This window comes from Lipophrys pholis (genome assembly GCF_963383615.2).
Source record: "Lipophrys pholis genome assembly, chromosome: 5".
NCBI lineage: Eukaryota > Metazoa > Chordata > Actinopteri > Blenniiformes > Blenniidae > Lipophrys > Lipophrys pholis.
In genome coordinates, this window is record NC_137628.1 from 1,046,002 (window position 1) to 1,059,445 (window position 13,444).

General features: G+C 45.8%; 2 protein-coding genes across 4 annotated transcripts in view; one reads left to right on the top strand and one right to left on the bottom strand.

The window, feature by feature from the left end:
• The first annotated feature begins 559 nt into the window (after positions 1 to 559).
• Positions 560 to 3,286, top strand: LOC308109909 (uncharacterized protein). 2 transcript variants are annotated; one of them, XR_013935344.1, is made up of 4 exons: positions 560 to 936; positions 1,719 to 1,835; positions 2,402 to 2,679; positions 2,962 to 3,103. XR_013935344.1 is itself a non-coding variant. In XM_080463757.1 (3 exons), the coding sequence occupies exons 1-3, from the start codon at positions 844 to 846 to the stop codon at positions 2,588 to 2,590; spliced, it is 399 nt and encodes a 132-aa protein (XP_080319883.1). In that variant the 5' UTR covers positions 560 to 843; the 3' UTR covers positions 2,591 to 3,286. The 2 variants fall into 2 exon arrangements, 1 of the variants encoding a protein (XP_080319883.1); XM_080463757.1 differs by having other exon boundaries at positions 2,402 to 3,286.
• A 3,158-nt stretch (positions 3,287 to 6,444) lies between these two features.
• The window catches only part of LOC308110276 (polycomb group RING finger protein 2-like), a 10,211-nt gene continuing 3,211 nt past the window's right edge, over positions 6,445 to 13,444 (bottom strand). The window contains exons 3-9 of one of the 2 annotated variants that reach the window (XM_080464477.1): positions 10,947 to 11,043; positions 10,168 to 10,223; positions 9,940 to 10,069; positions 8,503 to 8,542; positions 8,127 to 8,225; positions 7,876 to 7,956; positions 6,445 to 7,510 (exon numbers count right to left, since the gene is read on the bottom strand). In XM_080464477.1, coding sequence (XP_080320603.1) covers positions 7,145 to 7,510; positions 7,876 to 7,956; positions 8,127 to 8,225; positions 8,503 to 8,542; positions 9,940 to 10,069; positions 10,168 to 10,223; positions 10,947 to 11,043 — 869 coding nt within the window. In that variant the 3' untranslated portion in view covers positions 6,445 to 7,144. The remainder of the gene's footprint in view (positions 7,511 to 7,875; positions 7,957 to 8,126; positions 8,226 to 8,502; positions 8,543 to 9,939; positions 10,070 to 10,167; positions 10,224 to 10,946; positions 11,044 to 13,444) is intronic. The other variant, XM_080464478.1, reaches the window with a different exon arrangement.

The following is a 13,444-nucleotide window of genomic DNA, read 5'->3' on the forward strand; positions in this document are numbered from 1 at the left end:
AAAGGTAGTTAATTTGTACGTGTTGGATGGATTTATGTTATGGAGCATTTATAAAGAGTAATTCTCTGATTATGTTTGTGACACGACATGTAAACGGATCAAACCTTGTGCCAGTTATTATCTTCAGAAAGAAAACCTTAAAGAGATTTCCCTGTTGGTGTTATCTTCCTCTCTTTATAGAAACCTTCTCTGATGTGTTCACTCAGGATGTCATTTACATAAAGAGTGTTAGCAGTTGTAGGTTTTTATTTATTTTTTTATACTTTTTCATCAACTCTATCATTCCGCTGGGAATTAACTTTATTACTCAGCTAAATTCTTTAAATTTGATAGGGAATCATTTTTCTGTGAGAAATTCATTTTATTTAAGTCGCTGGTCAATATAGTAAAATCTTTTCAATAAATTGTGTTTTATGTCAATCCAATTTTTGTAAATAGTGTGACTTGTTTATTTTACTGATAAAATAAAAGATCTATGTGGAGGAAAGTTCTATGAATGACACATTTGAACTGGATTACCTGGACGGAGATCAAAGTGACGTAATGACGCACGACACGCAATAACGGAAGTCAACAAACATCGGCTGCACTTTTAAACATAAGAGTCTGAAGAGGAAGAGGAGCAGCAGGTGGAGGAAGGGGAGCAGCAGGTGGAGGAAGAGGAGCAGCAGCAGGAGGAGGAAGGGGAGGGTGTCGCAGCAGTGACCTCGCAGCTGAGGACGCACCTCCCGCCAGCCAGCAGCCATATTGTAACTTGAGTCGGAGAAGCGATTTGCTGCCGGAGTTTCCTCAGCTGTGGAACAAGAACAAGAACAAGAAGGAACATTTGAACACGGAGACGTGATGAGCGCCGCCACGTTCATGCGCGCACTGCGTATTGGCCGCGCGCAGACCATGAGACGACCTCAGCTGCTCGTGCCCGTTTCCTCCTCCATGGTGAGTCTGTTTCCTCCATAGTGAGTCTGACTCCTCTATAGTGAGTCTGTTTCCTCCATAGTGAGTCTGACTCCTCTATAGTGAGTCTGTTTCCTCTATAGTGAGTCTGTTTCCTCCTCCATGGTGAGTCTCTTTCCTCTATAGTGAGTCTGACTCCTCCTCTATAGTGAGTCTGTTTCCTCCTCCATAGTGAGTCTGACTCCTCTATAGTGAGTCTGACTCCTCCTCTATAGTGAGTCTGTTTCCTCCATAGTGAGTCTGTTTCCTCCATAGTGAGTCTGACTCCTCTATAGTGAGTCTGTTTCCTCCTCCATGGTGAGTCTCTTTCCTCTATAGTGAGTCTGACTCCTCCTCTATAGTGAGTCTGTTTCCTCCTCCATGGTGAGTCTGTTTCCTTCATAGTGAGTCTGACTCCTCTATAGTGAGTCTGTTTCCTCCTCCATAGTGAGTCTGTTTCCTCTTCCATAGTGAGTCTGCTTCCTCCTCCATAGTGAGTCTGCTTCCTCCTCCATAGTGAGTCTGTTTCCTCCTCCATAGTGAGTCTGTTTCCTCCTCTATAGTGAGTCTGACTCCTCCATAGTGAGTCTGCTTCCTCCTCCATAGTGAGTCTGTTTCCTCCTCCATAGTGAGTCTGTTTCCTCCTCTATAGTGAGTTTGTTTCCTCTATAGTGAGTCTGTCTCCTCCTCTATAGTGAGTCTGTTTCCTCCATAGTGAGTCTGTTTCCTCCTCTATGGTGAGTCCAGGTCCAGAGCTATGACTAGTAGTGTGTCTGTTTCTGCAGGTCCAGAGCTGTGCGGCGTCGTCGCAGCCTGTCGCTGCAGCTCGGATCCCCTGCAGGGTGAAGCTGGCGGCGGGGAAACGTTACGCCTGGTGCGCCTGCGGTCACAGTAAGAAACAGGTCCGAACACTGCAGGTCTCTGGTTCTGGTTCTGGTTCTGGTTCTGGCTCTGTGCAGTCTGTTTGTCTGTTGCATGAAGATACTGAAGCTTTTTGATTTCACATTTTAAAAAAACATGTCAAGATGAGTTTAAATGAAAGAACCTTCCCCTCAGTGTTTCACTCTCCTGCAAACTAAACGCTCCTTTTCCCAGAGCTGCTCCTCTTCCCAGAGCTGCTCCTCTTCCCAGAGCTGCTCCTCTTCCCAGAGCTGCTCCTCTTCCCAGAGCTGCTCCTCTTCCCAGAGCTGCTCCTCTTCCTTTAGTTTCCTTCTGCTTCCTGGGTTCAGATCAGCTTGTTAGGCCGTTCACCATCAGACGCGTTAATAAGCAGGACGTCTATCAAACCGTTCTACTGACCATGACTTGATAAAGTATCGGTTCACGTCAGACACCAAATCACTGCATGGCGAGGAAAATGTCCCAGAGCTGAAGCTCGTATTGATCCGAAAGTGTTTAAACTGAACTCTGTCCATGTTTTGGTCCTGATGACCTCTGACCTCTGACCTCTGCTCGTCTCCTCCGACAGCCTTTCTGTGACGGCGCTCACCGGACCGCCGCTCCAAACATTAGCCCGCTTCGCTTCACGCCCGACAAGGAGCAGACGGTGATGCTGTGCGCCTGCAAGCAGACGGGAAACGCCCCGTACTGCGACGGCACGCACTTCAAGGTCATCTACCGCGATGTGGTGAAGTCGGTGAAAGGCTTCTTTAAATGAGCAGCGCCCCCCCCCTGAGGCCTGGAGGAGGAACTGCAGCCTGGCATCACAGCAGGGGGTCAAAGTCAACTGAGTCCAGAAACACGTTGGTACGGCGGTACGCTCACTGAAATATAAAATACATGATTTCTTTAGACTCTGCAGGGCCCAGAACCGCCCAAACCGGTTCCGGGCCACGGGTTTGACACCCCTGCTTTATTTGCACAGAATCACATGTTCAGGGACTTCAGGGTCCAAATCATTGTTTTTCTTTAGACTTTGAATGAATCTGCTGCGTCTTGTTTTTACCAAATGAACAGTTTTCTAGATTTCTGAAGTCTAGACCATTGAAATGCAGGTTTTGCGTGACGTGACGTTTGTTTTCTCACAAGTTCCGTCCTGCACACGCCGCCAAACGTGATCTCACAGCTTCTTCGTCCAGCTGAACGATGAACTGACGGCTGAGAGACGTGACGTCTGTTTGAACTGTAATCTACTGCTGTACTCTGTGATACAATAATAAAGTATTTCTTTAAAAAAACACTTCCTAGATACATTCATGATGTGTCACTATATTGATGTTCCAAAGTTAGAATGACATTTAATAGAAAAGAAGGAATAAGCTTTCATTGTCATTCATGTGAAATTGATTGACAGTGTTTTGTACTTCCTGTGAAGTGGCTTCAGTCAATAAATTCTGAATTTCTTCAGCGACACAAATATCGTAAAGTATCGTGGGTTTAATTTTCCAGTGATGTACTGAGCAGAATCACTGTATTGTGATAATACTGTTATCGTGGGCAAACAGGCTACTGGCTATACTCAGCCGTAGTACTCAGCCGTAGTACTGTAATAATAATGTGGATTCTTTAGATAATAGTGGTGTTGTAACGTTCCACACACAAAGCTTTTCTGACATGGAGTACCCCAGTGTTGATGATACCACGCCTCTCTGAGGAGCTGGCGTTTGAACCATTTCTGCCTCCTGCAGTAGAACCGTTGCAGGAACAAACCAGTCAGACCCAAAGAGTGAAGACAATGATTGTTCTTCATCGTGGACAAATTCCAAATTCTCAGAGAACTTGTCCTTGAGTTTTCTGAGGAAAGTATCCTAGAGAATGACGTTTCCTTCAGACTTGTACTTCCTGATGGGAAGCTTGAGAAGGCTGGACGATGGAGGAGTTTTAAAGGATGTGTTGTCAGAATTCTGGAAGGACTTCTATGAGCAATGCACTATGGGAAATGTCTTCAAAGTGCCATGGCTGCGTCGTGGTTTTGGTCAAAGTGAATGGGAAGGTGTGGGCAGAATAATTACATTTGGCTGGCAGAAAGGGAAGTACCTCCCTGTTCAACTTGGAGAGTGATCCTGTGGACGTCTTTTTCAAGTATGTGTTAGAGTCTGAGAAATCTTTGAATCTTGCAGATCAGATTTTGACTGTTGATCAAGAAGAATTGTTGGAAATCATGGATCTTCCAACAGCACATAACATTGACCAAATTGTGAAGGAGCTTGTTCACCGAAAACTGATTCATGAGCCGTGACTGAACAGTGGAGCAACGCACTGGCACCTGTGACATCAGAGCAGAAAGGGATCGTCGCCGTCGATGAAGAACTTCAGCCAACTTCACGACACGTCATGAGATCGATTACATACCCAACTTCACGACACATCATGAGATCGATTACATACCCAACTTCACGACACATCATGAGATCGATTACATACCCAACTTCACGACACATCATGTGATCGATTACATACCCAACTTCACGACACATCATGAGATCGATTACATACCCAACTTCACGACACATCATGAGATCGATTACATACCCAACTTCACGACACATCATGAGATCGATTACATACCCAACTTCACGACACATCATGAGATCGATTACATACCCAGCTCCCCGAATGCTCAGGAGAAACAAATAGTCAAGTATGGTCACGTTGGTTTTGTTCCTGTAAGAAGTCTTCTCCTTATTTCTTATTTTATTTCTCTTATTACATTTAAATTGAACACCAATTTTTCTATTCAGAATAAAGACCCCAAAATAATATATTTCTGTGTCCTGTGCCGTTCACTTTCGCCAGGCTACAGTTGTTTAAATAGATTTGATCATGTTGAGCGTCTGCGCCTCGGACATGTTGGCTGTAAACAGCCTTCCTGGCCAGCAGGGGGCAGTAAATAAATGGATTTCTTTTTCAACTGCTTGAGCAGCCCCGTTAATCACGTTCACGCTTTCACAGTCCAATGGAGGCAGTCGCTGGGCAAGGCGCCAAATCCATCAGGTTGAGGTTCAGTGCCTTGCTCAAGGTCGCGCGGGAGAGGGTGCGAAAGGAAATATCAAGACTTTTCTGACTTTTCTGGTTTTTTATATACACTTTAGTTTAATTCAAATTTTTTTCTTCAGAACAAAATCTGTTAAATTAAAAAATTAAAAAATAATTAATAAAAAACATTTAATAATTAAATGTGCTGTATTAAGCTGTATTTTCTTCTAACATCTTTGATTGGTGGTGTGACACCGGATATTTTAAAAGTTACAAATGTGCCATGACTCAAAACACTGATGTGGCAGACACTTCTGGCCTGAACGTCAGTCCTGGTTTCTTCTTACGTTTTCAACTGTTTCTTCCGCAATTTAAACAATAAAAAAACTATATCATTAAAACTCTGATTGTGCACTAAAGGAAAAGGCTGAAGCAGAAGAAGCAGATGATGATGTTCAAACCTTTCTATTGAGTTGAATGTCAGAATAACGTGAGTTGATGAATGTCTGTTGAGTCGAGACGATCAATACGTACAAGTTGACTGAAAAACTTCAATTAGATATTTAAGAATGAGGAAAAAACTGCTGTTATTCTTGTTTGTAGTTTTCTATTAATTAAGTTTTGATGAAACGAATGAACTTTTCAACTCGTCTCACACTGGAGTGTCCCTCCACGGTGACGACTGAGCAGCGTGGACCCTGATCAATGAGATCAATGACAGGCGATGGATCTCTAACAGCAGCCAGGGACCACTGTCCTGCTTCTAATCTGGACGCCTGCTCCTACCCAGGTCCAACTTTTATACATACGTATCTTCAGATTAGGAGCTTCATTCCTCACAGTTCTATCCCCTCTCATCTTCCCCCATCTCTTCTGGACTCTCTTTAAATATCAACCAGAGGTTAAACATATCGAGGCGCCATCTTTGAGCGACACACAAACTAACAGCACCGGGATCATCACAGGGGGACAAACGGAGGGTGAACCGTTTTCAGATGAGCTCTGGTAATCCGTACAAATCCTTCATCCTCCATGGGCCTCAGACATTGGGTGGTTCAATTCAAACTGATGATGCTTGCTGATGGGGGGGGGGGGGGGGGGGTCAACCACACGGTGAGGTCCCGTGTGTGTGTGTGTGTGTGTGTGTGTGTGTGTGTGTGTGTGTGTGTGTGTGTGTGTGTGTGTGTGTGTGTGTGTGACAAAGTGGATGAGTGGATCTAAAAGAAGACAAAAAGAAAAAAAATAATAATAATAATACATTGAATTTGTAATGCACTTTACATTTAAACGATCTCAAAGTGCTACAGAAAAAATAGAAAATAAAAGAATAAAAAAAAAAATTGTCAAAAGAAAAGGGCGAGAAAAGTCTGTTAAAGTTTAAAAGGGAAACATAAAATATTCAAAAAAGACTTTTTTAAAAAGATAGGTTTTTAGTTTCTGTTTAAAAGATTCAGTGGTTAGTGGCGCCCCCGGGTGGTCAGGGTCCAGAGTTTTGGGGCAACTGAGGAGAAGGCCCGATCCCCCATAGCGCAGACAAAAGGCTCTACACTCTGTAATCCAGGCAGATTGTGAGAAGCAGGAACTGGACACTCGGCTCAGAACAAGCTAGTAAGTAAACGTTTTATTGACCTAAAACATGCACATATGGCTGATTCTTGAAAAACGAGGTGAAATGGGGGAATCCTTCTGACGTAGTGTTTTTTCACTGCTGCTGCGTTCGGTTTGTTCAAACCTCAAAGTGCTTCGACGGCTCGGTAGCGTTCGCTCGCGTCCCGCGGCGACTCACCGCAGCGCCGCTCAGCAGGCCGGACCAACGTTTACTGAAGTCAAATCAACGTGTAACGGAGCTACGAAATGAAACGGACCCACTGCGATACGATACAAAACCGATTACAATATCTCGTATAAAAGATAAGTTTATACATGTTATCACACATGCTCACGTTGGATACACACTGTACAGTCTGTGTGTGTGCACTAGTCTAACACGCACACACACACGCACGCACGCACGCGCACACACGCACACACACACACACACACACACACACACACACACACACACACACACACACACACACACACACACACACACACACACACACACACACACACACACACACACACACACACACACACACACAGTGTCTATTTGGCTGCACTCTTCAGTTTGTCCTGTGAGGAAAGGTTAATCCGCCGCCACCGTCCAGACGAGGACGAAGCCTCGAGTTCCGCTGGGAGAAAACAAACGGGAGCAATGGTCACACTGTCCTCCCGCCGCCGTCGCCCCGCGGCGTTAGGTTGGCGGAGGCGCGCCGCCTTTGTCGCCCCCCCTCGCCTCCTCCTTGCCGGTGCCGTTGACGGTCACCTTGCGAGCGCCGGCGCCCTGTTTGGAGGCGAGGGGGTGTCGCTGAGCGTTGCTGGGCGCCGTAGTCCCGTTGGAGCTTTGGATGGCGGCGGAGGCGGCGGCAGCGGCGGGGAGGCTGTGGGAGGCGGGGGACGGCGGCACGGCGGCCGGGCTGTGGACTTTGTCGCTCTGGGAGTCACTCTCTGATGTCGGGCTGGTGTTGACGCCGTCCGAGTGGCGCTGGGCGGCGGACTGAGACGCTCGCCGACGCTTCCTGGTGGGTTTGACCAGGTACTGCAGCGGGATGGGTCCAGTCTAACAGAACCAACAAGGGCGATACTCAGTTACAGCTGAAAGTAATTCCTGAGGATTATTCCTGAGTTTAATCTGCAGCATCAAACATTCAGATTGTAACTCAAACATGTAAAGTCTGAGTGAGAAATAAAGAAAGCAGATATATATATAGTTATACATTCTATAACTGTGTTGTAAACTTCAATGGCGACTGAAAATAACAGCAATGATCATAAGGAGACGTGAAACTTGCAGCCAATGATGGTTTTAAAAAACTACGGAAGTTTATAAATAAACTAAGAAACATATATGAAATTCAACAGTTTGTCATTCTGCCCCAGAAACACGGGGTCCCAGCAGAACCGTGGGCCAGAAGTGTCACTCACTCGTCTCCACTCGTAGAAATAGGCGATGTCCATCAGTGTGTAGTAATCCTTCAACGGTTCGTCTCCGTACAAAACCTCCACCTGCAACACGTCACAGCCGTCAGAACAACAGTCACACGCTGCAAATTCAGTTTAGAGCTGTGTGTGTGTGTGTGTGTGTGTGTGTGTGTGTGTGTGTGTGTGTGTGTGTGTGTGTGTGTGTGTGTGTGTGTGTGTGTGTGTGTGTGTGTGTGTGTGTGTGTGTGTGTTACCCGGTAGTTGTTGGGAATGTCCATCTTGCTGCGGAGGAACTTTGCGAGGTGCATGACGGACATGGCTGCAGGACACTGCAGGAAGCGTTTGCCGTTGGACTGAGAAAAGAAGAAACCAGCAGAGAAGCAAACGTTTATTAAAATGAAATCTGTTTGTCAACAGCAGGACAGTCAGCAGCTCAGAGACTACAGAAATCTGTGGCTAACAATTCTGTCATTGGAGTTCGTACAGTCCGATTAAAGCTCGATTCATCAGGATCAATAACAAAGAGGAATGACCCCCCCACCCCACCCCACCCACCCCACCCCACCCACCCCCCACCCCCACCCTATATAAAGTATATCTGATTCTGAAAACACATGAAGCTGCTTTCACCTGGTCGACCTCCAGATCTGAAAGCTGCCTCTCACTGCTCCTGTAGGAAGAACACACACACACACACACACACACACACACACACACACACACACACACACACACACACACACACACACACACACACACACACACACACACACACCAGAAGCCGTTATTGGAGGACGAAGTGTTTGTTTGTGGACGTTTTCTTCCTTCTGGTCCTCAGAAGTCTTTCATTGATTTAAACTTGGATTAACACTGGTTCAACAGTAGATAAACAGTGGATTGACACTAGATTAGGGTTGTTCGTTATGCCGGTACTGTATTGGTATCACGGTACTGACGCCTTTAAAACGATACTATACTGGGCCCCGCGGAGCGTCACTGGGTTGTAATTTGTACCGAGGAGAGTCGTCAGTCTCTCTGGGGGGGGTCGGGGGGGGGGGTCGGGGGGGGGGGGGGTCGGGGGGGGGGGGGGGGGTCGGGGGGGCTGCTCCACTTTCTCTCTGGTTTTGGATGTTTTGGACAGAAGGAAGTGAGGAAAGCAGCGCTCCACTTTCTTTTCTTTTTTTTTTTTGCACTCCGGTTTCTCCGAGAGAGGAATAAGAGAGAGAGAGAGAGAGAGAGAGAGAGAGAGAGAGAGAGAGAGAATGGCTGCTGATACATCCACAAGGCTGCAACTTGTAGAAAAAACAGGTCCAACTTAAGAGAGGCTGCATCTAATGACAGTTTGTGTTTTTATTTGGGAAAGTATCGAAAGTATCGAACTACATGGTGGTATCGGTATCGATAGACTGACAGTGGATTGACACTGGAGTAACAGTAGACTGACAGTGGATTGACACTGGATTAACAGGGGATTAATAGTGGATTGACACTGGATTAACAGTAGATTAACAGTGAATTAACACTGGATTAATAGTGGATTGACACTGGACTAACAGGGGATTAATAGTGGATTGACACTGGAGTAACAGTCGACTGACAGTGGATTGACACTGGACTGACACTGGATTAACACTGGACTGGATTGACACTGGACTGGATCAACAGTGGATTGACACTGGATTAACAGAGGATTATTCTTGGATTGACAGTGGATTATTAGTGATTGATACTGGATTAACAGTGGATTGATACTGGATTAACAGTGATTATTAGTGGATTGACACTGGATTAACAGTGTATTGACACTGTATTAACAATGGATTAATGGTGTCTTAATAGTGGATTAACAGTGGATTGACACTGGATTAACATTGGATTAACAGTAGATTAACAGTGGATTGACACTGGATTAACATTGGATTAACAGTAGATTAACAGTGGATTGACACTGGATTATTGTTGCACTGGAGGCAGAATTGTGGGAGGTTAATGAATGAAGTGAACAACGATCTGAGATTAGGATTTAAAACAATCCTGTTCCTGTGAAGAGCCGTGTGTTGAACTGACTTGTTCCTCTCATAGAACTGGATGGACAGACTGATGATTTCGTCCTCGGCGATGTTGAACGTCTCCACCACTTCGCCCGGCTCCAGCACGCGGTTCTCGGCATAGAAGTCCCGCCGCCGCTTCATCTCATCTGACACACAAACACAACCATCAGCTGGCGGGAAGCTGAAGCTGATCAATGGATGTGATCAGCTGGAAGCTGAAGCTGATCAATGGACGTGACTTTACCTTTGAATAACCCGGGAACCAGTTTATAAACAACGTCTTGTAGAGTTTTATCGGCTCTGCGGAAAACAAAGATTGAAATCATCCGACTGAACGACGTCAAAATTGAAGCAATCTCGTGAATTTTCACATCTTCAAAATAAAAAAGTAAATGATGAGGACAAAAATATTACTAAGAACAAATGGAAATATGTTAAAATAAACCGAATTGAAATGTATTTGTTGAATAGAAAAGTCAAATACTTTATCAAATAATTTCAAACCAAAATTTTCTCAAATGTTTTAATCTTAAGACTTTTTTTATTTAAAGAAAAGTCTAAAATACAAAGACATCTCAAAATTCAAGTCTGAACAAAGTTTTTTTTTTTTACATTTTTACATTTTTACAAAACATTACAAAAATTAAAAACAACTTCCATAAAATATTCGAATATTTCGTACTTTCATTATTTAAACAGCTTAAATTAGAAACAAGGTTAAACATTTCACTTCCTGTCAGACCACTTCACTTCCTGTGAGACCACTTCACTTCCTGTGAGATCAGTTCACTTCCTGTGAGACCACTTCACTTCCTGTGAGATCAGTTCACTTCCTGTGAGACCACTTCACTTCCTGTGAGATCAGTTCACTTCCTGTGAGACCACTTCACTTCCTGTGAGACCACTTCACTTCCTGTGAGACCACTTCACTTCACTGATCATGAATGAATAACTCAATCGTTCAGATTTATTGATCGAGAAGATCGAAAAGAAACAGTGAGAGAGAAAAAAACAGAGACTCACCTGATGCTGAGTTGAGGACACGTCTTATGAACCTGGACGTCACATCGAGGACAAAACTTATTCGTCTCCAGGAACGCTACAATGCAAGTTTTACAAACTGGGGGGAGAGAGAGAGAGAGAGAGAGAGAGAGAGGTAGAGAGAGGTAGAGAGAGAGAGAGAGAGCGAGAGAGAGAGAGAGAGAGAGAGAGAGAGAGAGAGAGAGAGAGAGAGAGAGAGAGAGAGAGAGAGAGAGAGAGACAGAGAGGAGCGAGAGAGAGAGAGAGAGAGAGAGAGAGAGAGAGACAGAGAGAGACAGAGACAGAGAGAGAGAGAGAGAGAGAGAGAGAGAGAGAGACAGAGAGAGACAGAGACAGAGAGAGAGAGAGAGAGAGAGAGAGAGAGAGAGAGAGAGAGAGAGACAGAGAGAGACAGAGACAGAGAGAGAGAGAGAGAGAGAGAGAGAGAGAGAGAGAGATTCAACAATCAATTCTACAAACGCACGAACACCTTGAGTAAAACACTGAACCCCAAACTGCTCCTGTGGACAGACTGAGCTCCACCTGGCGGCTCCACCTGGCGGCTCCACCTGGCGGCTCCACCTGCGGCTCCACCTGTGTGTGACAGGGTGAATGTGATGACCCGTGTGACGCTCTGGGGACGGCTGAAGCGGTGGAACAGTTACAATCTGTTATAATCTGAGGAAACACGGAGTGAGACAAACAAGACGACTATGAAGGCCGACATTCGTCTTTAACCAGAAGCCAGAGAGGACAAACGTGTATTCAGACGGTAACGAGGGTGAGCGGTTCGAGTCCCAACAGGTCAGAGGTTCTTCAGACACGGTCCAGTTCCGAGTCTGGATCCGGACCTTTACGGTGAAAACTGGAAGTAGAACGTTCCAGGAAACCGGAGTGAGGTGGTACTGGTTCTTCGTCCCTATTAGAAGTCAGCAGCATTTAATTCAGCTGGTTCGACCAGGAGACGTCAGACCACGACACAGAGCGAGGAGCCATTGTCTAACGACAATACCACGACATAGAGCGAGGAGCCATTGTCTAACGACATGATCACGACATAGAGCGAGGAGCCCTTGTCTAACGACAGGATCACGACATAGAGCGAGGAGCCCTTGTCTAACGACATGACCACGACATAGAGCGAGGGAGCCATTGTCTGACGACATGACCACGACATAGAGCGAGGAGCCATTGTCTGACGACATGATCACGACACAGAGCGAGGAGCCATTGTCTAACGACATGACCACGACATAGAGCGAGGAGCCATTGTCTTACGACATGATCACGACAGAGCGAGGAGCCATTGTCTAACGACATGATCATGACATAGAGCGAGGAGCCATTGTCTGACGACATGATCACGACATAGAGCGAGGAGCCATTGTCTGACGACATGATCACGACATAGAGCGAGGAGCCATTGTCTAACGACATGATCACGACAGAGAGCGAGGAGCCATTGTCTAACGACATCACGACATAGAGCGAGGAGCCATTGTCTAACGACATGATCATGACATAGAGCGAGGAGCCATTGTCTAACGACAGGATCACGACATAGAGCGAGGAGCCAATTGTCTAACGACATGACCACGACATAGAGCGAGGAGCCATTGTCTAACGACATGATCATGACATAGAGCGAGGAGCCATTGTCTAACGACAGGATCACGACATAGAGCGAGGAGCCATTGTCTAACGACAGGATCACGACATAGAGCGAGGAGCCATTGTCTAACGACATGATCACGACATAGAGCGAGGAGCCATTGTCTAACGACATGACCACGACATAGAGCGAGGAGCCATTGTCTAACGACAGGATCATGACATAGAGCGAGGAGCCATTGTCTAACGACATGACCACGACATAGAGCGAGGAGCCATTGTCTAACGACAGGATCATGACATAGAGCGAGGAGCCATTGTCTAACGACATGACCATGACAGGAGCGACGAGCCATTGTCTAACGACATGATCACGACATAGAGCGAGGAGCCATTGTCTAACGACATGACCACGACATAGAGCGAGGAGCCATTGTCTAACGACATGATCACGACATAGAGCGAGGAGCCATTGTCTAACGACATGACCACGACATAGAGCGAGGAGCCATTGTCTAACGACAGGATCACGACATAGAGCGAGGAGCCATTGTCTAACGACAGGACCATCGACAAGAGCGACGAGCCTGTCCTATCGACCATGTCAAGAACATAGTTGCGAGGAGACCATTGTCCTAAATGACTTGATCAAGACTGTAGAGTGAGTTGAGCCATTTTCTAACGACATGATCCCACGACATAGAGCGAGGAGCCATTGTCTAACGACAGGATCACGACATAGAGCGAGGAGCCAATTGTCTAACGACATGACCACGACAGAGCGACGAGCCGTCTCTGCCTGTCATAATAACAAATTTTTGCTGGACGATAAATTGTCCAGAAATTATTGCGATGAACAATAATATTGCTGTTTTGATACAATTTTTTCC

Bases quoted from the DNA above. Each gene is read 5' to 3' on its own strand.
- LOC308109909 (XM_080463757.1), top strand. From the start codon at position 844: ATGAGCGCCGCCACGTTCATGCGCGCACTGCGTATTGGCCGCGCGCAG. The intron at 937-1,718 runs GTGAGTCTGTTT...CTGTTTCTGCAG, and splicing joins TGCCCGTTTCCTCCTCCATG to GTCCAGAGCTGTGCGGCGTC. The intron at 1,836-2,401 runs GTCCGAACACTG...CTCCTCCGACAG, and splicing joins GCGGTCACAGTAAGAAACAG to CCTTTCTGTGACGGCGCTCA.